The 25,000-nt window shown below is 36.9% G+C and overlaps 1 protein-coding gene across 1 annotated transcript in view; it reads left to right on the top strand.

Annotated features, from left to right (window-relative positions):
• Positions 1–15,061, top strand: part of LOC149132184 (uncharacterized) — a 50,730-nt gene extending 35,669 nt beyond the window's left edge. The window contains exon 2 of the mRNA XM_089365316.1: positions 14,852–15,061. Within this exon, the coding sequence (XP_089221442.1) occupies positions 14,852–15,061 (210 nt within the window). The remainder of the gene's footprint in view (positions 1–14,851) is intronic.
• Positions 15,062–25,000: the final 9,939 nt, after the last annotated feature.

Raw genomic sequence — 25,000 nt, forward strand, 5'->3', positions numbered from 1 at the left:
AACATTCAAAAATGTTAATTGAATTAATGCAGCATTTCAGCAATTACCCTTCACTGATTGGTTGTTTTCCCTACTTTTATGTCCTTAATAGTGCTTTTGACTGCAAAACTGTTAATTTCAGCAGCTAATTACTCTATTGGGTCCCCTTAGGATAATGTATCCCCTTTCTCTCTCACTCCTCCTCTTTCTCTCAATCCCCCTTTCCCCCCTCCCATGCCTGCTATCTATACCTTCTCTACATAATGACATTTCCAAGCCTCTTTCTTCTCAGCATTGGTGGAGATAATTAGAATGAACAAACACAGTTTGCCACAAAACCATTCAAAGTGTTAAATGGCAAGTTTTGAGATTATGATAAAAACTTAAAAATTCCAATCCCAGTGCATTTCCTTTATCTTTATCAGTCTTCACCAACAATTCAGGGCAAAATAATTTCCTCCAAAGACAACATAGTGCAAAGATTAACAAATTAGGGACAAAATTTACACTAGTAATAAATAACCTTCCTTGAATTTGAACATAAAATGACAGAACAATTGGAAAACTTAATGTTCACTTCTAAAGGCTTTGTTGAACATTCTGGAACATTTTGGCATGTTTATAAAACCCAGTAGTTTAGATTTCTATAGAGACATTTCTTCTGAGGCTCAGCAGTGCAACTTATTGATAAGCATCTTTCTTCCATTGTTAAATGGTGAAGTTAAAGATTTAATCATAGTGCCAATACTGTCCCTTACACAAAAATTAAGACTGATATTTTAAAAAGAACATTCTGTTTGCAGCAGAAAAGCATTGATTAATTACTTCATTAAATGATAAGAAGTCTTCAGAGTGATTACACAGAATGAATGGATTACCAGAAAATGATTCTCTAGCAGAGTTAATCATGAAGCAATTATTTTTATCCCATTTGCCACCTAAAGTACAGACCATCCTACCATCTGCAAGAGACCACAGTACAGAAGATCAATTGGTTAAGTTAGTAAATGGCATTGCTGGACATTTTCTATTCACCATTAATCTTTTACTTGTTTCAGTTATTAGACTGCAGCCATGCTGGGGCACCACCTTCAAGAATTTTTTTTTTTTTTTTTGTCGAATGAAATGACCCCAGAACTTATGCTATTGGCTTCTTTTGCTGACTGCTAAGTTACTGGGACATAAACATGCTAACACTAATAGTCAAGTAGTGATGGGGGACAAACAGACAGAAAGACACACACACACACACACATGATGGGCTTCTTTCAGTTTCTGCCTACCAATTCCACTCACAAGACATTGGTTAGCCCGAGGCTATAGTAGAAGTCATGTAATTGGGAAGCAAGCTTCTCACCACACAGCCACACCTGTACCTTAAAATATGCAGCAAAATATCAGTGCCCCAGGTGAGGTTTGAACTCACAACCTCTGCATTCCTCATCTGTGACTCATACAGTGAAGGTACTGTCAATAAGTATGGCACACTATATATACTTTTTTAAGATAGCCAATGAAAAATTCAAACCCTTCCTTACTGAATGGACTGCCTTGAGATGCATCATTTTTCATCCCATTCACCTTCACATTCCAAGAATTTAGCAACAAGCTGCTCATCTACCTCACATTGAAGAGCACATGCACTATGTTGGCACCATTTAATTTTCAATACAAATGCTCATCACTGTAACAAGCCATGATTTTTTAAATCTCTGTCTCCTCCTCCTTCTTAGCAGCAGCAACAAAAGAAGAAGAAGAAGAAGAGGAGGACGACAAAGACGATGACAGCCATGGTCTATCAGGCAGAGATGGTGTCTACCAGTAACAGCAGCAACAACTACAATACCAGTAGCATCCATATCATAAGGACACATACATGGAAATATTTTGGAGCAATGACTGACCCCTTTCAGCTGCACCTAAATAACCACAGGTCCTCTTTTAAGATCCCAGATAAATGCAGCATTACATCTTTAGTCAACTATATATGACATTTAAGAGAAGAAGGAATGCCATACAGGATTAAATAGAAGTTCCTGGAACAGCCTGGACCATACCTCAATGTGAGCGGATGATGCAAACTTTGTTTGGCCAAGAGGGCAAGGACCCTGAAAAATTCACTTGACCTGGAGTGGGATCTTAAATCCCAAAAGTAAGGTGTTTAGTTGGTGTCCACATGAGAGAAAATTCATGCAGAAGACAGAATTATCTGTTTGCTGATTAATGAACAGAAATTGTACATAAACTGGCCCTTTTCTGATACTGCCCAGAAGGGGTTTTCACTCCAAAGAATTTTGTTTCAGAGTGTTTATTTTTTCTTACAACCTTACTGATCAAGGCTGTATTCTTACTTCTATTAGTAAAGAGATTATGTTCCTCTGACCAGCAGGTTTAATGAGTCACCTATATTGCTAAGAGCAATAATAGATGTGAAATCTACTGTAACTTTCTCACTAGTCATAACCAATGACTACAATGAATATTACTGGTCAAAAAAAATATTTAGAGTGTGCTATTTTTGAACTTATGAACAAGTGACATGTGTGTGTGTGTATTATCATTCAGTTGTCCGTAAGTCTGAAAAAAGCTCACTTGGAAAGAAATTTTGATCAGTTATATTATATGTAGTCAATTAGTGCATCTTTAGTTATGGCATATAACTGGTCAGAAATATACCATTGGTTTCATATCTTCTATTGCATATGGAAATATAAGTGACTCATGAAACCTGCAGGCCAAAAGTATATAGCCTCTTTACTAATGGACGTGTGTGTCCTTTATTAGTATTGCTGCTGTTACTATTGCTTCATAGACTGCAGCCCAAGTGTTGCATGGGCCATCTACCAAACACTTACTGTTAATCCTACATGAGCATCCTGCTGCTGTGCAGGGTTTTGGGGTGTTCATTAATATCTTTTTTACACTAGGTATAGAGCTGAATGAGACCCTTAAGTTATGTCTATTGAACTCCTGTGGGAAATGTAGTCTTCACCATTTGCAGACAACAGATAAAAAAAAGTCATATGCAAACTGATCCATTTCAGAAACATCTCAAGTCGCTCAAGAGAAGGAAGCTCTTTCCCTCTCAATGGATTTTTCCAGTTTGGGTTTTTTCATTACCTAACTGACTAAGATTGTATATTTACCTCCATCAGCAAGTTTAATTGACTACATATAATATAACTGATCAAAATTTCTTTCCAAGTAAGCTTTTTTTCAGACTTACGGACAACTGAATGATAATACACACACACACACACACACACACATGTCACTTGTTCATAAGTTCAAAAATAGCACACTCTAAATATTTTTTTTGACCAGTAATATTCATTGTAGTCATTGGGTAACGTTTTGACCAAAAATCAAGAATAAACTACTCAACAACATATATATATATATATATATATATATATATATATATATATATATATATATATCTTTTATTTGTTTTCAATCATTGGACTGTGGCAATGCTGAAGTATGGTTTTGAAGAATTTTAGTTGAACAAATCCACCTCAGTACTTATCTTTTTAAAGCCTTGTATTTATTCTATTGGTCTCTTTTGTCAAACTGTTAAATTGCAGGGGCATAAACACTAGTTCTCAAGCTGTGGTACAGGAAAACACAAAGACACACATACGTATAGACACGTGCGCACGCATACAAGAGGCGTCTTTCAGTTTCCGTCTACCAAATCCATTCTCAAGACTTTGGTTGACCTGAGGCCATAATAGAATAGAAGGCACTTATTCAAGGTGCCATTCAGTGGGACTGAACTTGGAATTATGTGATTGGGAATATATATATGGGGCCATCCGGACTCCCGTTTGCGCCGTGAACAGGGATTAATCTTCTCTCTTCGCTCCTTTGCGCCACATGGGCTCAACTCCCCTCCCCTCTTCATCTAACCCCCTCCTCCTGCCTCTCTCCCCCACCCTCCCTCCTACCACCCATCTCTCCCCCTCCCCCACCCCCTCCTGCTCCGACTCCTACTTCTTTGTATGTCTCTTCACCTCTCTTCACTCCTATTTCTCTTCACTCCTACTTCTCTTCATACTTCTCTTCATTCCTACTTCTCTTCATTCCTACTTCTCTTCCCACTTCTCTTCCTACTTCTCTTCACTCCTACTTCTCTTCACTCCAACTTCTCTTCCTACTTCTCTTCACTCCCACTTCTCTTCACCCGTACTCTTTCTCTCCTCTTTCTTACTCTCTCTCACTCTCTTCTCTCGTACTCCCCCCTCTCTCACTCTTACTCTCTACACTCTTACTCTCTTACTCTCTCACCCTTACTCTCTCACTCTCTTCTCTCTTTCCCTCTCTCTCCCTCTCTCTCACTCTTACTCTCTACACTCTTACTCTCTTACTCTCTCACCCTTACTCTCTCACTCTCTTCTCTCTTTCCCTCTCTCTCACTCTCTTTCTCTTCCTCTCTTTCTCCCCCTTACCCACCTTCCCCCTCTCTCACATCCACTTTCCCTCTCTTATACCCACCCTCTCTCCTCTCTTTCTCTCCCCTCCCATACCCACCTTCCCCCTCTCTTACATTCACCTTCCCCTTCCCCCTTCATCGTCAACACCCCCTCATAAGCTCATCCCACCACACCCCAACACACTCCTACTCTACCTTCCCACTCCACCCCATCCAATTCCTTACACCCACCACCCACCCCCTACCCACATACCCCACCCCTACCGACACACCCTACCCACATACCCCTACCTCTACCCCACCCTCAGCCTAACCACACTCCACCCATGCCTTCCCCACCTCCCAACACCCTCACATCACATCACACCAATACCCTCCCATCACACCACGCACACACTACAACTGACCAACTCCTTTCTCCCTTCCCCATTTTCACACTACATACCTCAAGATCACCAGCATTCTATCTCCCACACACACAGCCCCTCATTCTTCGATCACCGTTTGTTATCTCCCCCTTTTCTTAGCTCTCCTGAAAAAAGAATTTCTAACTTCCGGTCAGCCATTATTATGATTGACCGTTGACTGAACACTATTCAATTTTTTTTTTCCGTGTTTTTCTCCTTGTCTCCGTATTCTTTCTGTTGAAGAGCGTAGCTCGAAACGTCAAAGACTTTCCGTATTCCCGAGCGTCATACTAATACATCCTTTTGTTATTTACACCACCTGTCCTCGTCTGTTGTTGTTTTTTCGTACATTCTCCCATATATATATATATATATATATATATATATATGTGTGTGTGTGTGTGTGATGTGCATGGCGAATGAACAAAGAAGTGGTGGGGGTTAAAATTCTGAAAATGTGGTTTTTTGCATATTCAGAATCTCTATCATAGAAAACCTAGGAATCCGATAAAAAAAAAATCAGAAAAGTCAATTTCGGGGTGGGGGTGACTGTGTTCCAGGTCCGCCCAAATGCCTCTCTCTTTCTCTCTCTCTCTCTCTCTCTCTCTGTATATATATATATATATATATATAATCGTGCAAACCAAATCCCAAAACGAAATATATATATATATCATCATCATCATCATCATCATCATCATTTAATGTCCACTTTCCATACTAGCATGGGTTGGACGATTTGTCTGGGGACTGGCGAACCAGATGGCTACACCAGATTCCAATCTGATCTGGCAGAGTTTCTACAGCTGGATGCCCTTCCTAACACCAACTACTCTAAGAGTGTAGTGGGTGCTTTTTACGTGCCACCGGCATGAAGGCCAGTCAGGCGGTATTTGCAACGGCCACGCTCAAATGGTGTTTTTTACATGCCACCTGCACAGGAGTCAGTCCAATGTTTTGTTTACGTGCCACCGGCACAAGTGCCAGTAAGGCGAAGCTGGAAATGATCACACTCAAATGGTGCTTTTTATGTACCACCAGCATGGAAGCGAGATCGCTGCTCTGGCAGTGATCCCGCTTGGATGGTGCTGTTAGCGGACCACTGGCACAGGTGCCAGTCATCGAATTTGGTTCAGTTTCGATCTCACTTGCCACAACAGGTCTTCGCAAGGTGAGTTTAGTGTCCCATGAGGAAAGGTCGGCATGGGTGCCAGTCATTGAATTTGGTTCGATTTCAATTTCAATTTCACTTGCTTCAACAGGTTTTCGCAAGCAGAGTTTAGTGTCCAAAGAAGGAAAGGTACGTATAAGTGGGCTGGTTACACCACTGGCACAGGTCATGGGTTATGGTCTCACTTGGCTTGCCAAGTCTTCTCAAGCACAGCATATTTCCAAAGGTCTAGGTCACTAGTCATTGCTTCACTGAGGCCTAATGTTCGAAGGTCGTGTTTAACCACCTCATCCCAGGTCTTCCTGGGTCTACCTCATCCACAGGTTCCCTCAACTAATAGGGTGTGACACTTTTTCACACAGCTATCCTCATCCATTCTTGCTACATGACCATACCAGCGCAATCATCTTTCTTGCACACCACAATTGATGCTTTGTAAGTTCAACTTTTCTCTCAAGGTATTAACACTCTGTCGAGTATGCACACTGACATCACACATCCATCAGAGCATACTGACTTCTTTCCTTGCAAGCTTACACATGTCCTCAGCAGTCACAGCCCATGTTTCACTGTCATGTTGCATGCATGGCTGTTCATATACATGCGTCATACAGTCTGCCTTTTACTCTGAGTGAGAGGCCTTTTGTCACCAGCAGAGGTAAGAGCTCTCTGAATTTTGCCCAGGCTATTCTTATTCTAGCAGCTACACTTTCAGCGTACCCTCCCCCACTACTGACTTGGTCACCTAGGTAACGGAAGCTATCAACTACTTCTAGCTTTTCTCCCTGGAATGTGGCAGAAGTTGTTCACTGTACATTTTCAGTGTTTATTTCTCCTGAACATCTGCCACATACAAAAACTAACTTCCTAGTTAACCTTCCTTTGATATTGCTGCACCTCTTATGTATCCCTAGCTTACACTGGGTACATCTTATGGAGTTTCTACCTACGCCTTTTCTACAGATCGAGCAGGGTCATCTACCTGATGGGGTTTGTGGTTTGTCTGCCTTCCTACTTATTAGGACTTTGGTTTTAGCTAGGTTGACTCTAAGGCCCTTCGATTCTAGTCCTTGCTTCCATATCTGAAATTTCTCCTAGTTCTGATAGTGACTCCGCAATTAGGGCAAGGTCATCAGCATAGAGGAGCTCCCAGGGGCAACCTGTCTTGAACTCTTCTGTTATTGCCTGGAGGACTATGATAAATAGGAGGGGGCTGAGGACTGAACCTTGGTGGACCCCTACCTCTACCCGGAATTCTTCACTGTACTCGTTGCCAGCCCTCATCATACTGACAGCGTCCCTGTACATGGCTCGCACAGCTCTCACTAACCATTCTTCTATTTCTAGTTTCCTCATTGATAACCAGATGAGGGATTGGGGGACCCTGTCAAAGGCTTTCTCCATGTTAACAAAAGCCAGGTACAGAGGTTTATCCTTGGCTAGGTATTTCTCCTGCAGCTGTCTTACCAGAAATATAGCATCAGTGGTGCTTTTCCCTGGCACGAACTCAAACTGCATCTCATCTAAACTGACTCGCTCCCTAATTAGTTGGGCTATGACCCTCTCCGTGACTTTCATTACCTGATCCAACAACATGATATCTCTGTAATTATTTGTATCTAAAGTGTTACCTTTACCTTTGTAGCAGTTGACTATGGTGCTGCTACACCAGTCATTGGGTATGACTCCTTCGTGTATCACCTGTTTAACTATATGGGTGACTAGGCTATAGCCGACACTGCCAGATATTTTGAGCATCTCTGCAGTGATTCCTGATGGGCCGGGGGCTTTCCCTGTCTTCATATCCTTAATTGCTTTATCTACCAAGGTACTATCAACTCGGATAGCTGGTCCCTCTGTTGGGTCGACATTCGGCAGACTCTCTTTCTCCCATTCATTCTCTTTATTGAGCAACTTTTCATAGTGGTATCTCCAAGCCTCTCTCTTTGCAGCCTCATTTAGTGGAAATGAATTATCATCCGTGTGGACACATTTCTCTCGTATGACATCATGATTTTCTCTCCCACACGAAATACTTTGGTCCTAACGGCGCAGAACATTGGCAATTTTTTCTTATTTGCTTCCCCTCTGGCAAAATAGACCTGTCTCCTAGCTTCCCTTCTAGCAGTCTGATACAATTCTTTCCTACCACCATTCTTCCAGTCTTTCCAAGCTTGTTTCTTTTCTCTAATAACCTTGTCAACATTATTCCACCACCACATTACCTTGGGGTGAGAGGGGACTTTGCACCATCCACAGGTCTGGTTGAAATGATTTTTTTTATTGCTATAAATTAATAAGAAAAAAGTCAATAGCTTTAAAGTTTGCAAATTTAGAGTAATTTTAGCCCATTGAAAGCCAGAGATATATTGGCACCTGTTTAAATAGTAATCAGCCAAGGTATAGTTTGCTTTCTAACTACAAGTACTTAACCCACCTGTTGCTGTCTTGTTACTATCTTATTTTCATAATTTTGAATTGTCAGTTTTATTGACAAATGGACAGGTATTTTCAGTTGTGTTTTCCTGTACATTTTCAGTAAAAGTGTAGCAAGTTGTGTTATAGTTAAAATGTTCAAAGTCTGTGAGACAGTGTAATAATCAACATAGAAAAGACAAATATTGTTTACAGTTTTTATTTACATGTAGAGTCAGTAAACAAGGCTTTTAGTAGTAGTTGGCTGTTCACTGGTACAAGTGGTACAACAATGGTTGCACATGCATCCTTAGGAATGTGTTCAGTAGGAAATGCTGCATGCTAGAAAGCAGAGTTGTACAGCATGTGGAAGTGAAAATATACTGACCCTTACATTCTCCCGGAGTTCCTATTTATACCTATGTGAAGAACTGAATGTATGTCCAGGAACAAAGGACTGTATATGCCTTATCTGTCATAGTCTCAAAATCTCCATAGATTTTAACTCAAAGCACAGAGATAAATTTGACAGATGACCCGATTAATTTCTGAGTACTAACACTGAAACAAAAAAAAAGTTGTCGTAGGAAAATCAGTTAATATATAGTTTGACACCTGATCACCAAACCAGAAAAAGCAGTCTAATAGGTGTAAAAAAATGTGTAGAAAACGAATATGAAAACAAAAATTTGCACAAACAAATGGGGTGGTGGGGAGAGGACTTTTGGAAAATTCACAAGATCCAATTTTTCCCTAACTTTCAGGAAAATGGTTATATATTAGTGAAACTTTATAGAAGTACATTTCAAATGGCACTGATTACAATTATAAAGACATTTGTGGGGAAAATGTTTTCCGAAGGGGTGGGGAGAGGACTTTCGGAAAATTCACACAATCCTGTTTTTCCCCCTCATAACTTTCAAGATCTAGTTTAGCACCTGGTCACCAAAACAAAAAGAAAACAGTCTAATGGGTGTAAAAAAATGTGTAGAAAACGAATAGGAAAACAAAACTTTGTGCAAACGAATGGGGCAGGGTGGGGTGGGAAGAGGACTTTCAGAAAATTCACATGATCTGATTTTTTCCCCTCATAACTTTCAGGAAAATGAAATTTTATAGAAATATCTTTCAAAGGACATAGATTACGATTATAAAGAAATTTGTAGGGGCCAAATATATACATATGTGTATACATACATACACACACATATATAATATACATACGTATACATACTTGGGGTTCCTCAAAGTACATCACCCTATTCTTTTTTTTTAAGAAAAATTTCATTTATGATTGTATATGTATGTATGTATATGTGTCTCTGTGTGTGTTTGTGTGTATGTGTGTGTGTGTGTGTGTGTGTGTGTGTGTATATATATATATATATATATATATATATATGCATATGTTTTCCCCTACAAATTTCTTTATAATCATAATCTATGCCATTTGAAAGTTATGTCTATAAAATTTCATCAATAGATATCCATTTTCCTGAAAGATATGAGGGAAAAAATCGGATTGTATGAATTTTTTGAAAGCCCTCTTATTAAAACTTCTGTTGTCATAATATTTTGTCGGTTAAAAAAAAGATTGACTCCCGCTAACAAAAACAAAAAAATTCAGCCTGCTAGATGTTAAAAACTGTGTAAAAAATGAATACGGAAAAAATTTGCAGAAACGAACGTGGGAAGTGGGGAGAGGAATTTCGGAAAATTCACAAGATCTGATTTTTCCCTCAGGGGAAATGGATATATATTGATGAAATTTTATAGAAATATTATTCAAATGGCACAAATTACAATTATAAAGACATTTCGGGGGTAAATTTTTTCTGAAGGGGTGGGGAGAGGACTGTTTGAAAGCACCTTTCAAACAGCATAGATTACGATTATAGAGAAATTTGTGGGGAAATTTTTTTCCGAATGGGTGGGGAGAGGAGAATTTTCCGAGTCCTCCCCCCCCCCTTTCACGAGCGCGAATTTTTTTCTCATATTCGTTTAGAGTAAGTTGTTTTACACCTATTACACTATTTTTTCTTTTTTTTTTTTTCGGCTCGGGTCAAACACTAGTTTAAAGGCCATGGATTGACGATGTGAATTTTCCGAGTCCTCTTCCCCCCCCCCGTTCGCGAGCGCGCATTTTTTTTTTTCACATTCGTTTAAGGCAAGTTGTTTTACACCTATTATACTATTTTTCTTTTGTTTTTGCGCTCGGGTCAAATGCTTTAGTTTAACCAACTATTCCATGGTCATTTTGCATATAGAAGTAAGTTTCAGTGGATCAGCACATCCAGCATTTCTCACAGCTTCCTCCAACATACAAAATTAGAACACAAGCACTAATGTTCTTAAAAGCTTGAAAAATTACCCTTTTTTTTTTTTTCAACATTTAGCAAAAAATTTTTGAATCTAGCATTTAGCAGGGAAAATAGCAGGTTTAAAATTTTATTTAGCATTTATTTAGCATTTTTCTCTGATCATGACATTTCCACAATAGTTACCCTTTTTTCTTCTTTTTCCTCCTTTTCTACTTTCGTTAAAGTATCTTACAGCCAAATTTTAGTACTATCGGTTATTTTGTCGAATTTTTGGTTGATGTTGACATTATTACCTGGAAACGAAATCGAAAAAAAAAATAGTGCAACAGGTGTAAAAAAAAAGTGTAGAAAGCGAATCGGCAAGACTTCTGCCCGTTCCCCCCACCCCAAACCATCCTTAAAAATATTTTTTTTTCCACACAAACTCTGGAAAGACTTCCACACCTCCACCATTTTCTCCCAAATTTGTTTATTTTTGTAATTTTTTTTCCATAAAATTTCCGGAAAATTGCCAAAAATCGGCATTATGAAATCCCCCCTTTCCCCTTCCAATTTCTTCAATTTTGACTTTTTTTTCCCCAACACTAACCCTAAAACCTTAGCCCTAACCCTAAAACCATAACCCTAACCCTAAAACCGTAACCGTAAGGACAGAAATGTTTTGAAATTTTTGTCCGAATCATAATGTCTGTATTTTTACGCATATTTATAAAAAAAAAAATTCTGAAAAAAGTTTAAAATGAAGAAAATGGGGTGGGGGGGATTAATTTAAAGATGTTGATTTTTGCCAATTTTTTTTTCAGATTCGTATTCCCCGTAGCCAAAAAAGAAGGTTTGTGTCGAAAAAAAAAATTTTTTTTTAGGGTGGTTTGGGGGTGGACGGGCGAAAGTCTTGCCCAAAAACCCCTGGGAAATATGAATCTGCAAAAAAAATGGCAAAAATCGGCATTTTTAGATTACCACCCCACCCCCATTTCTTTCATTTTTTTTACTTTTGTCAGAATTTTTTTTTTCAAAATATGCTGAAAAATACGGATATTAAGATTTTGAAAAAAATTTACAAAAATTTTTGTAAAATTTTTTTTAAGAATTTTTTTTTTAATATAAATATGCAGAAAAATACAGACATTATAATTCGAACAAAAATTTCAAAACATTTTTGTGGTTAGAGTTAGGGTTGGTGTTAGGGTTAGGGTTTTAGGGTTAGGGTTTTAGGGTTAGGGCTAGTGTTGGGAAAAAAAGTCAAAATTGAAGATTTGTTGGGTGGGGTGGGGCGGAATTTCAAAATGCCGATTTTTGGACCTCCGTATCCGAAAACTGGGGTTTTTGGCAAAAAAAAATAATAATAATAATAAACAAATTTGGGAGAAAACGCGGGGGGACAGGCGGAAGTCTTTCCATATTTGCATCTCCCCTCATAACTTTTAGGAAAATGGGTTTATTTAAATGAAATTTTATATAAATACCTTTCAAACGGTATAGATTACGATTATAAAGAAATTTGTGGGTAAAATCTTTTCTGAGGGGATGGGGAGAGGACTTCAGAAAATTTACAAAATCCGATATTTTTCCCTCATAACTTTGAGGAAAATGGATATCTGGATCTTTTTGGTTTGATGGGCAACATTTTTCATTTATGTTTTATGTAGTGTTTTTGGTACCGAAATACTTTCAAACTTCGAATACTTGTATATTTTGTCACTGTTATTTATGACATCATTCATGCGTTTGTACTGGTTTTAGCTTTAGGGTTTTAGGGTTAGGGTTAGGGTTCGGGTTTTAGAGTTAGGGTTAGTTTTAGGATTACGGTTAAGGTTATGATTATTTTTGCCATAACCTCACTCATAACCTTAACCCTAACCCCAACTCTAACCCTAACTCTAAAACCCAAACCCTAACCCTAAAACCCTAAGCCCTTACTAGGGAATAATGATATAATTAAACAGAGAATAACACACTTGACACCGAACAGCACTAACTGTATTCAGTTGAATAGACGTCAGTGATTGGTTGAAATTACAGAAATACGACAACTTTAACATGAAATAACTTGCAATGTACAATTTTTTGTTAAGAAGGCTAAGAGAAAAAGATGTTTTATATGACACATTCTACCAGTGTCCCAAGTTTGAAAGTGTTTCGTTAAGAAAACAAGTGTTGCCCATCAAACCAAAAAGATCCGGATATCTTTCTACTTCACACCCACATAGGAAACGAATCTGAAAACAAAAATGCACGAAAAGCAACGAGGGGTGGGGAGAGGTCTTCGGAAAATCCACAAGATTCACAAAATGCGAGCTTTTCCCTCGTAACTTTGAGGAAAATATAATCCTTTTAAAATCGCAAATTAGGCTTTTCCTCAAGAACTTGGATGCTAAACATCCCTTTGTAGGGTTCGGGTCCTTAATTCTACTATATATATATATATATATATATATATATATATGTATATACACACACACACACACATATATAATCTGATGTTTTCCCCTCATAACCTTTAGGAAAATGGGTTTATTTAAATGAAATTTTATGTAAATACCTTTCAAACGGTATAGATTACGATTATAAAGAAATTTGTGGGTAAAATCTTTTCCGAGGGGGTGGGAAGAGGACTTCAGAAAATTCAAAAAATGCATCTTCCTAAGCTTAGATCAATACTGTCTATAAAATATGGCCTGAAAAGATATGGCAAATGTTGCAAAAACTTTGATATTCTAAAACACATAATTAACAAGATTGGGACCTTGAATGTATGCAGAAGTCAAGACCTAGGCACTGCAGCTGAAAGTGATCGAATCAGTGAAATTCAAGAAATTATTTCTCAATGCTGAATATAATTAAAGAAGGTAAATAAAAATTAAGCTTTTTGATATAATTAGTCTTTATCATTTTTTTTTTTTTTTCTTATTTAACATTTTTTAGCATTTTAGGGAGTATTTTTTCTACTGAAATTTAGTATAAAATTGTCATTTTAAGTTGGCAACACTGCTTTTTCTATTGGTATGTGTTTCGTATTTCAGCAAAATTTGCCTACATGAACTCTGGGTAACTGGTAATAAATTCACAGTAATGAAATCACAATTTTGGTTTGGAAAAAAGTCACAGGAAAAACAGCATAATTAATTTATAGTGGCCAGTAATAAAGTCATACTTATTTTATGGGATCCAGACAAAACCCCTGTGATTTTATTACCGTGACTTTTTTTTTTTTTTTCCTGTGACTTTGGAAATCGTTATCAAACTAATTTACTTCTGTTAATCAGTTAATTCATTAACATTAATTTTTATTATAAGAAAAATGAAAAAAAATCAGTTTTTGCTCTAGAAACACCTTTGTAAAAAGTGCCAAAACTATAAAATCAACCTTTTTTGGGCCTTTCTAAGGGCTTTAGAACCCAAAAACTATAGTTTTTTAAAATTTGCTTTAGAGTTAAAAAATGCTGATTTTATAGTTTTAACTTTTAAAAGACCTAAAAAAGGCTGATTTCATAGTTTTGGCCCCTTTTTTAAAGTTTTTAAAGGCTTTTAGAGCCAGAAAAAAGTAAAAAGAGTGCATTGTTCAAGAGGCCCTACAGGGCTGCCATGGCCAAGGCACATGCCCTCTGAAACCAGTAAGATCGCAGCACTGTGGCAGCAGACAGTATCTATGCTGGGATGGGGAGGAGGCTGGTTGTCACCCTGTGGTCACCCTCACCATCCTGGAGACTAAGAAGTCTGTCTGTTCTCCACAGAGTCAAGACCTAGTTGAAGGTCAACAGCTTCAATGACCAGGATGTCAACTTAATGAAGGAGTATGCCAAGGTAATAAATTAATAATAAAATAATATATTTTATTATTATAATATATATATTATAGATAATATGTTTTAGTGGCTGCAGCAATTGCTTGTGCACAAGCTATTGGTAGAACCAGTATGTAATATTCAGAACACCTTGAAGACATTCAGCCTCTAGACACATATTATATATTGATTATTAATATAATGCTAAAATAATATTATAGACACTAAGTTATAAAATTAAAATTGACATTTGATTTGACAATATATTTTTTACTAGTCTTTTTCCCAACAAATTTGAGTCTCTGAAATTTGCTAATTCTCCATTATTTTATTTTCAGGTCATGTCACCTGTGGCCAAAGTACTCGACAAGATCCAGGCAAAGGAACAAGCCTACCTTGGGATTCTGCTGTCAACAGTTGCTGCAACAATTTTTAGGCTGAAGGACTTGAAGTTCAAGGGCCTCATCTACTGCAGTTCCTTGGTTGATGCACTTTTGGCAGGCATCAACAAAAGGTTTAGGACCTTCCTGGAGGATCAAGAATGCTAGTTGGCTATATCCTTCCACCCCAGGTTTTGCCTCATCTAATTGGATAAGTATGATAACACCAAAGTCACCAAGGTGAGGAAAAGTATAGAGGTTAAGGTCACAGAGGCCATGAAGCTGCAGTCTGATGAAATGAGCAACAACGAGGAGGAGGAGGATTTCTCCAGTGCTGTCACCCAGCCAAAAGGGAGCGGCAGGAGTCACAGGTCACTCAAGAACAAGGCCCAGAATTTGATCAAGACCTAGTTGGAGACCAACTCGAAGGACTTGCTGACAGATGCTGCCTTCTTGGGTGAGCAAGTGTTGGTGGACTTGTTCATCAAGTTCAAATGTAGTAAGGCATTTGTTCTCTATGGCCAAGGACATCTTAAGGGCCAAGAGATCATCCCTGTCTGATGAAAACTTTGACATGCTAATTTTCATGAAGAACAACATGTATCTCATGAACAAAATGGAGAACAAGAAGAGGAAAAATTAAATTATATATATATTGTTTTTCATTTAAAAAAAATTTTTTACAGACACTTTATCAATAAACTTGTTTAGTTTAATACCAATATTGTTTCATTTGAGTTTTTTATACTCTTTTCTGGTTCTAAAAGCCTTTAAATTCCTAAAAATAAAGGGCCAAAACTATGAAATCAGCTTTCTTTATGTACACGCATTTCAGCACAGTGTGTCAGATAATGTTGCATCATTGTGGTACGGAGTCAGGTTTTCAACCAGCAAAGTGTACTGGACATTCTCTCAGTTGATGCAACATGATGACATTTTCATCACAAAGTCTGGTTCATAACGCTTTCAGAAGAATGGTGATTTGATGAACAAAGTTCAATGTATCAGTAACCATGGCAACTGTAGATCCAACTTCTTAGAGGACAAGCTCCAGGGAGTAGTTTCCACAGTGTACAAAATATGTACCAGGAAACATGTATTTTAATCTCTTTTGTATGTCTGAAATGTTTCCGCTCATGGTACATGCACCATCAAAGGCAAAGGTAGCGTAATTTTGACACAGCTTAATGTTTAGGCAACAAAAAAAACATTCAGAATAATCTTTGTTAGTGTCTCCAAAGTGTAACCAGGAGAAAAATCTTCATGGACATCTAGGTTTTCAGAAACATATCAACAATAATTGATTCTTGTTCCATGTCTGAGCAATCACATATAATACCAATAAACATGGAATCTTCAACCTTTTTTTCTGATCTCATTTAGGGTGTTATGATCATATGACTCTAGGACTTCATTTTGTATGTTATCAGATAGGAAATTAACTCTTCACTTAAGCTGCTGACTTACTTCTGCACCACATTCTTCTGCAAGTTCTTTTATGAGATTTACAAAGTTTCCTGTGGCATGTGTTAACTTTCTCTTCAAAGAAGGAACTAGTAATTTCGTTTAGCTTTTACTAAGGATATACCTTAATCCTTCATCAATGGAACAGTGAACTGCTATTATCTTTTACTAAGGATTTCCTTAATTCTCTGATCATGAAAGTGCTAACCACTATTGTCTTTCACTAAGTATGTTCTTTAATTCTTCAATGAACTGTTAACAACTAATATCCTTTATTAATGATATTCTTTAATTCTTTCTTGCCAAAGATGGAGCAGTTGGCTTGCATAGAAATCTTTGCTCAATGACATATGATCCACATGCTCAACTATTCTAGAAACAACTGTAATAAACTTTACATATTATTTCTTAATCCCTTATATACTATAACTACTCTGCAATTATGTTTGAATTACAAATTACATGTTCTAAATTACATGTTTTTACTTGTTCATCTCTCTTTCTAATATATATCTACCAGATCAACGATGAACCACTTATAGCCATCTTTGATAGGCAGCTTCAACAACACCTTTGTTTCAACTGCTGAGCACTTATAGTACAGACCTATTACATCATTAGATGAAGATTTTTAAAAATATATATATATACATGTATACACCGGAGTAAGCACATAAATATGAAACAAGGTGGAAAAAAGAGTACTCAAATACCAGAGGTAGAGTAATATGCTTTATTTAAAAGAAGCAGAAATATAACAAAAGACTGTTACTCGGAGTTTCACGTTCCCGTTCATTGGACAGTTTTGTTAACATAACTGTCTGGCGAATGGGAACGTGAAACTCTGAGTAACAGCTTTTGTTATATTTCTGCTGCTTTTAAATAAAGTATATACATGTATATATATTTATGTGTGTGTGTGTGTGTGTGTGTATATATATATATATATATATATATATAAGAAAAGGAAGAAAATGGAGAAATTGACATGGTGACGTCAGTTTATTTAAAGATATTCAAATCTATATAATGAAATTCTAGTCCTACAGCTGTTTCCATATCCAATTAGTTCAATTACAGAAATTAGATTAAATTAATTTAATTGAAATTTCTATATTGAAACTGGTTAATTGGGTATTTCATTAAGGAAGAATTTTCCCAAAATGGTTCACATTTCAATGTGTTGGTTGATCTACAACAGACTCAGATGTGTGCATTTTAGAATGTGTGCGTTGCTAAAAAAAGCCATTATTTTCATATATATACATATAAAACTAATACGTTTGATATATTTGTGCATATGTAATACACGGTGGTTTTTATTGGTAAGGTCAATATAAACTTTGTAAACAAAGCAACACCTAAACATTACTAGATACTATTTATAAATAATTTATATTTATACACTAAAGTTGTAATTAATATTAAGATAATGTTTTATCTCAAATTTAGTTTAAAAATTATTATAAGAATTCCAACGATATATTTATAAGAAATGTGCTTCATTGAATCCACAGTAAAATACCAATAGTGCCATGTATAGAAGACATAACATCCATTTGTATCATTTAATTCATATATTATACATATTTTTCATCAATATTGCATCTACTAACCATTTTTCAACACATCATCAATGATGATTATATATTTAGTGGTAGTTTCTAACGATCCATTTACAAGCATAAGCACATGAAAAACCAGTCTATATTTTAGCATTTAAGAGATATCTCCTAGAATATGAGATCAAAAATAATTCTTCTAGACAGAAAGCAAAAAAGTTTCCAGATTTATAAGCAGAAAAACTTTTTTCTTGTCTTCCAAGTCCCAAATAAATTTACTGAGGCTGGTAGAAGAAGATCTGTTCCTATTATTAAAGCTGTAAATATGGTTAGACATGTGTTTCTTAACAAAATTTTGCATAGCCCCTATGTAGAAGAAATTATTACCTGCAGATGTCACCTGATATCTATAAACAACATTCTTTTGTTTACAATAATTTTAAAATAAACATTCACTTCTAACCCTGCAATCACAAAAAGTACTTTCATTAGTACTCATATTATTACTCTGTTTCACATCATTACGTTCAATGTAATTGCAATTTACCATTTTATTTACATTCAAGAAGTTGGGATGAGATTTGACACAGGTTGTTTCCCCTTGTATACTTGACGTCCCAAATTTACTTTCATTGCTAGCATTTATTCCATTAGTATTACTGTTATAGCATTTACTACTATTACAATAATTATAGAAATTTTATAATCTTCTTTCATTAATTGAAGATGTAATCTGACATAGATTATTAGATACGGAATAACCAATTCTAAGAATTTTCCTTTGTAAAGTGTTTGGAGAAAAATTTGTATAAGGTTCCAACCAAATTATCCTTAATTTGCTTAGCAAATGGAACTATGAACCAAAGAATGTTGTTTTTACCAGGAAATTCATTATAATTTTCAAGTTTTTTAGCATTATTAAATATATAAGGGGCTTGTTTTTTTATCACGTTATTCATATAACTGATAATATGAGGATGATTAGAAGAAAAATGTAATACATTGGTTCTCATATTTTGTATATCATTTTTCACATTTGCACATTTAACATTACCTACCCTATGCTTATTCCTATTCATGGTTATTTGTTTAAACTCATTGCTAATATAGGAAACATCTATGTTGGAGGTGCTGACACCCATATTTTTAGGATAATATTTCAATTTTTGTATCCAACTTTACTAAGTGCCACATTATAATAGTCAACATTTTTGTCAAGAATATCCTTATTAGATGATAAATTAGAAATATTATAAACTAAAAAGTCTTTTACAGAACCAGGATGATAACTTTCAACATTTATATACCTAAGATTAGTGTTGGGATTGTGGTATCAAGGAGTTAACAGATTCTTGTTCATTTTCTATTGTTATAGAGAGTCCAAAACTCTTTTAAAAAATCTGTAAAATTTCTTCCTATATAGTTTCATTTTCCTATTGGACAGGTTCCTAATGGTAGAAGGAACATCATTCCTATATAGACCCCCTTCAATTTCTGGAAAATCACTTCCCAAGATAAAAAGATTATAAATCCCAACTAAATCTGTAACTTGGGCAGAATCTGCCAATCCCATGGCTATATCAAAGACATCCCTGCTATTTATCTTAATCCAATTGTTGTTCTCAAACTCTATAGTTGTTCTTCCAGCTGCTAAAACAACATTAACTTCATTCATATTAATATTTGAGCTATTTTTCATGAATAAAAGGGCTTTATTTTAAACAATTTGGTTACTTGAAAAGTAATAGCTATCAATATCTATTTGCATTAAATTATTCCTACTTTTAAATTTAATTCTATTAAAAAATCTATTACCTATTAGGTATTAGACCAGAGTTGTAATCTAATTTTTCCTTTAAGAACTGGTGTATACTTATCCAAAATAGCCTTACTAAGTTTACCCAGGTCCAATTTATCTGGGTAAATCAATCTTACTTTAGGGTTTCTATAAAAATTTCCTTTGTGATCCTTTAAAATAATCCTCAGTCATTTAGGAATAAAAGGTTCTGTTCTGTCATTCAACTTGTAATTTTCCATAATTTGTTTAGAAATTAAGCTAGTAGTTTAGTAGTTCGTAATATACTTTATATACACACACACACACACACATATATATATATATATATATATATATATATATATATATATATATATATATATATATATATAAATTGAAAATTAGAGGTAATACTTGACAATTGTAAGCACCTGTGTATTCCAGCTACGCAACTACAATTTATTTTCTTTTGGATTTACAATTTATATATATATATATATATATATACACCAGAGTAAGCACATAAATGTGAAACAAGGCAGAAAAAAGAGTACTCGAATACCATATATTTTTTTATATATGTGGGGTGGGTGGGAAAGGGGATCTTTTGAAGTCGGCATAAAAGCCAAAGAGACAGAGAGAGTGTGATTGGATCAGGGAAGTTCTTTTTGAAGTTGGCATGAAGAGAAAGAATTGATGTGCGTGCGTGCGTGTGTGTGTGTGTGTGTTTGATGGGGTGTGCAAGACAGAAAGTGTGCTGTGTATCTGAAGTTATTTTAGTGTGTGTGAAGAGACAGAGAAAGCAATGGTGCTGATGTGTGTGTGTGAGAGAGAGAGATAACTGAAATTTTTTTATTCACTTTTTGTAGTGAGTGAATGTGTGAGTAATTGACAGAAAAAGAGAGAGAGAGAGGTTATGTATGTATGAATGGCTTCAGTGACACACACACACACATATATATAGATGTATATATATTCTTTTTTCTCCTTTACATGTTTCAGTCATTTGACTGCGACCATGCTGAAGCTCCACCTTTTTAGTTGAGCAAATCGACCCCAGGACTTATTCTTTGGAAGCCTAGTACTTATTCTATCAATCACTTTTGCCGAACCGCTAAGTTATGGGTACGTAACACACCACCATCGGTTGTCAAGCAATGTTGGGGGACAAACATATGTACACACATACATATATATATACATATATACGACGGGCTTCTTTCAGTTTCCGTCTACCAAATCCACTCACAAGGCTTTGGTCGGCCTGAGGCTATAGTAGAAGACACTTGCCGAAGGTGCCACGCAATGGGAATGAACCCGGAACCATGTGGTTGGTAAGCAAGCTACTTACCACACAGCTACTCCTGTGCCTATCTATCTATCTATATATATATATATATATATATATATATATATATCATCATCATTGTTTAACGTCCGCTTTCCATGCTAGCATGCGTTTGACGATTTGACTGAGGACTGGTGAAACCAGTGGCTACACCAGGCTCCAATCTGATTTGGCAGAGTTTCTACAGCTGGATGCCCTTCCTAACGCCAACCACTCCGAGAGTGTAGTGGGTGCTTTTACGTGCCACCGGCACGAAGGCCAGTCGGGCGGTACTGGCAACGGCCACGCTCAAAAGGGTGTATTTTATGTGCCACCCGCACAAGAGCCAGTCCAGGGGCACTGGCAACGATCTCGCTCAAAAGTACTTACACATGCCACGGGCACAAGTGCCAGAAAGGCGACGCTGGGCACAGGTGCCATCACGATTTCACTTTCGCTTTTGCTTGCCCCAATAAGTCTTTGCAAGCTGAGTTTCGTGTCCAATGAAGGAGACAACGTTGGCATGGGTGCCAGTTGTCGAATTTAGTTCGGCTTCGATTTCGATTTCACTTGCCTCAACAGGTCTTCACAAGCGGAGTTTAGTGTCCAATGAAGGAAAGGTACGCATAAGTGGGCTGGCTACACCCCTGGCAGAGGCCTTGGATTTAGGTCTCACATGGCTTGCCGGGTCTTCTCATGCACAGCATATTTCCAAGGGTCTCAGTCAAAAGTCATCGCCTCAGTGAGGCCCAATGTTCGAGGCCATGCTTCACCACCTCATCCCAGGTCTTCCTGGGCCTACAACTTCCATGGGTTCCCTCAACTGCTAGGGTGTGGCACTTTTTCACGCAGCTATCCTCATCCATTCTCGCCACGTGTCCATACCAGCACAATCGTCTCTCTTGCACACCACAACTGATGTTTCTTAGGTTCAACTTTTCTCTCAAAATACTTACACTCTGTTGGGTATGCACACTGACATTACTCATCCATCGGAGGATACTGGCTTCATTCCTTGTGAGCTTACGCATGTCCTCAGCAGTCACAGCCCATGTTTCACTGCCATGTAGCATGGCTGTTCATACGCATGCGTCATACAGTCTGCCTTTTACTCTGAGTGAGAGTCCCTTTGTCGCCAGCAGAGGTAAGAGCTCTCTGAACTTTGCCCAGGCTATTCTTATTCTAGCAGTTACACTTTCAGCGCATCCACCCCCACTACTAACTTGGTCATCCAGATAGCGGAAGCTATCAACTACCTCTAGTTTTTCTCCCTGGAATGAGACAGAAGTTGTTTCCTGTTTGTTTACAGTGTTTATTGCACCTGAACATCTGCCACAAACAAAAACTAACTTCCTAGTTAACCTGCTTTGATATTGCTGCACCTCTTATATGTCCATAGCTTGCACTGGGTACATCTTATAGAGTTACTACCTACACCTTTTCTATATATTGAGCAGAGCCATCTACCTGAAGGGGTTTGTGTTTTATCTACCTTCCTACTTATTAGGACCTTGGTTTTAGCTAGGTTGACTCTAAGGCCCTTCAATTCTAGTCCCTGCTTCCACACCTGAAACTTCTCTAGTTCTGACAGTGACTCAGCAATTAGTGCAAGGTCATCAGCATAGAGGAGCTCCCAGGGGCATCCTGTCTTGAATTCCTCAGTTATCGCCTGGAGAACTATGATAAATAGGAGGGGGCTGAGGACAGAACCTTGGTGGATCCCTACCTCTACCCAGAATTCTCCACTGTACTCATTTCCAACCCTCACCTTACTGACAGCATCTCTGTACATGGCTCACACAGCTCTCACTAACCATTCTTCTATTCCTAGTTTCCTCATTGACCACCAGATAAGGGATCGGGGGACCCTGTCAAAGCCTTTCTACATGTGAACGAAAGCCAGGTATAGAGGTTTATCCTTGGCTAGGTATTTCTCCTGCAGCTGTCTTACCAGAAATATAGCATAATTGGAGCTTTTCCCTGGCATCTCATCTAAACTGACTCTCTCCCTAATTTGTTGGTCTACGACCATACACTGTACCTTACGAGTATATATATATATATATATATATATATATATATATATATATATATATATATATATATATTCAAATATGAATTAGAAGTAGCTCGAGGTATGTAAACAAAATTGAACACATACACAAGGTGTGTGTGTTGTTACTTTGTGGGTCGGCTGTAGTTTTTAGGCATAACAGAATATATTCTCAATGCACCTAGTGTTAAAAACACCTGAAAGTTAGTCATAGGCAAGCAAAACAATTTACATCAAGTCCCTTCTTGGAGTGACAGACATTGATGTTTTGTCATTGTTGTGACTTTTCAATGCCAAGTATTGAACAAGGCCAGCTGCAAGCCATATCACTGACTACGACTATATGAGAAGGGACTTGCTGTAAGTTGTATCGCTTGACTTACTTCCAGGTGTTTTTAACATCAAGCACATTGGGAGTATATTCTCCTACACCTAAAACGCAGGTGCTTAACCAGAGTGTCCATGGCACCAGCAGCAGTGAGGTGACCAAGTATCTATAAGATAAAAACTCTCAACCAAATGATGTATAAATTAGAGGAATAAGAAACTGTGGTAGAAGGAGAGGAGCAGGTGCCTTGCTGAAGAGACACCTGAAAAGACACTTGGAAAGTGAAAGAGAGAAAGAAAGAGATGTAAATTTGAAGTACAACATGAATATGAGACAAGGATAGAAAACCAGAAAAACTGGATGTGTAAGTAAATGCACTGAGTGAAAATAGTGTGACAGATGATTGGAGATAGGGAATAATTTGGATGTAGAAGATATCAGTTAAGTGTAGAGTAACATAGAAGAGTGGGTGTCAGAAGATGAGTTGCTTGACAGAACTTCAATTCTGCAGAGATGCACAGGTCTTCTCAAGCACAACATATCACCATTCATCTTGGTTCCAGGCTATCTCTGAGAAACTCAACATCTCGAGGCCAGTCTTCATTACTTCATCCCACATTTTGATCTTCCTCTTTCAAAGGTACATTCCAAATTTAGCAATCGGCAGTTCTTTGTACAGTTGTCCACATTCATTCACATCACATGACCATAGTAGCACAGAGTGTTCTCCTGCATACCACATCTCATATCTCTTATGTCCAATTTTTCTCTAAGCACATTTGTAATTTATTCTACATGTGTAATGACATTGCACACTCATCAGAGGATATTAACTTCTTTTCTTCCAAGTCTTTGCATGTCATCTGCATTTATTAGTGACCTGTCTATTTTCCTGCCAATTAGAATATTAGTCTTTGCTAAGTTAAATTTAAGACCCTTTGATTCCAGATTTTGTTTCCACTCTTGGAATTTTAGTTCTAATTGTCCTACAGCCTCAGCTATAAGAACAAGATCCCTTGGGCAACCAGGACTAAATAAGAGGGGACTGATAACCAAACCCTGATGAACTTCTACTTGCAAACTAAATTCATTGCTGTATTCATGAACTCTCATTTTGCTAAGAGCATCCCTGTACATGGCTTGAATGGCTCTCATGAGCTTTCACAACAACCACTAGATGAGAGATGAAGGCACTCTGTCAAAGGCTTTCTCCAGGCCAACAATGCTAAGTACATTAGTTTACTTTCTGCTACATACTTCTCCTGCAGGTACCAAACTATTAAGAGAATATAAGTAGTGCATCTCATCTAGGTTAACTCTCTAATTATCTTGGTTATATATATATATACATACACACATACACCTGCTTGTTTTTCCTTCATTTATCTTCGTCTTTTGTTTTCTGTAAATTTGAACTATATATACATACATATATATATACATATATATATATATATATAATATATATATATTCTATATATATTATATATAAATATAATACAGATATATACATATATATATGTATATATTTGAAAAAAAATGACCATTCCAAAATACAACAATATACATATATACATATTTATTATGCATAATATA

Source organism: Octopus bimaculoides, chromosome Z, assembly GCF_046866305.1.
Source record: "Octopus bimaculoides isolate indiv1 chromosome Z, ASM4686630v1, whole genome shotgun sequence".
In the NCBI taxonomy this organism is placed as follows: Eukaryota; Metazoa; Mollusca; class Cephalopoda; order Octopoda; family Octopodidae; genus Octopus; species Octopus bimaculoides.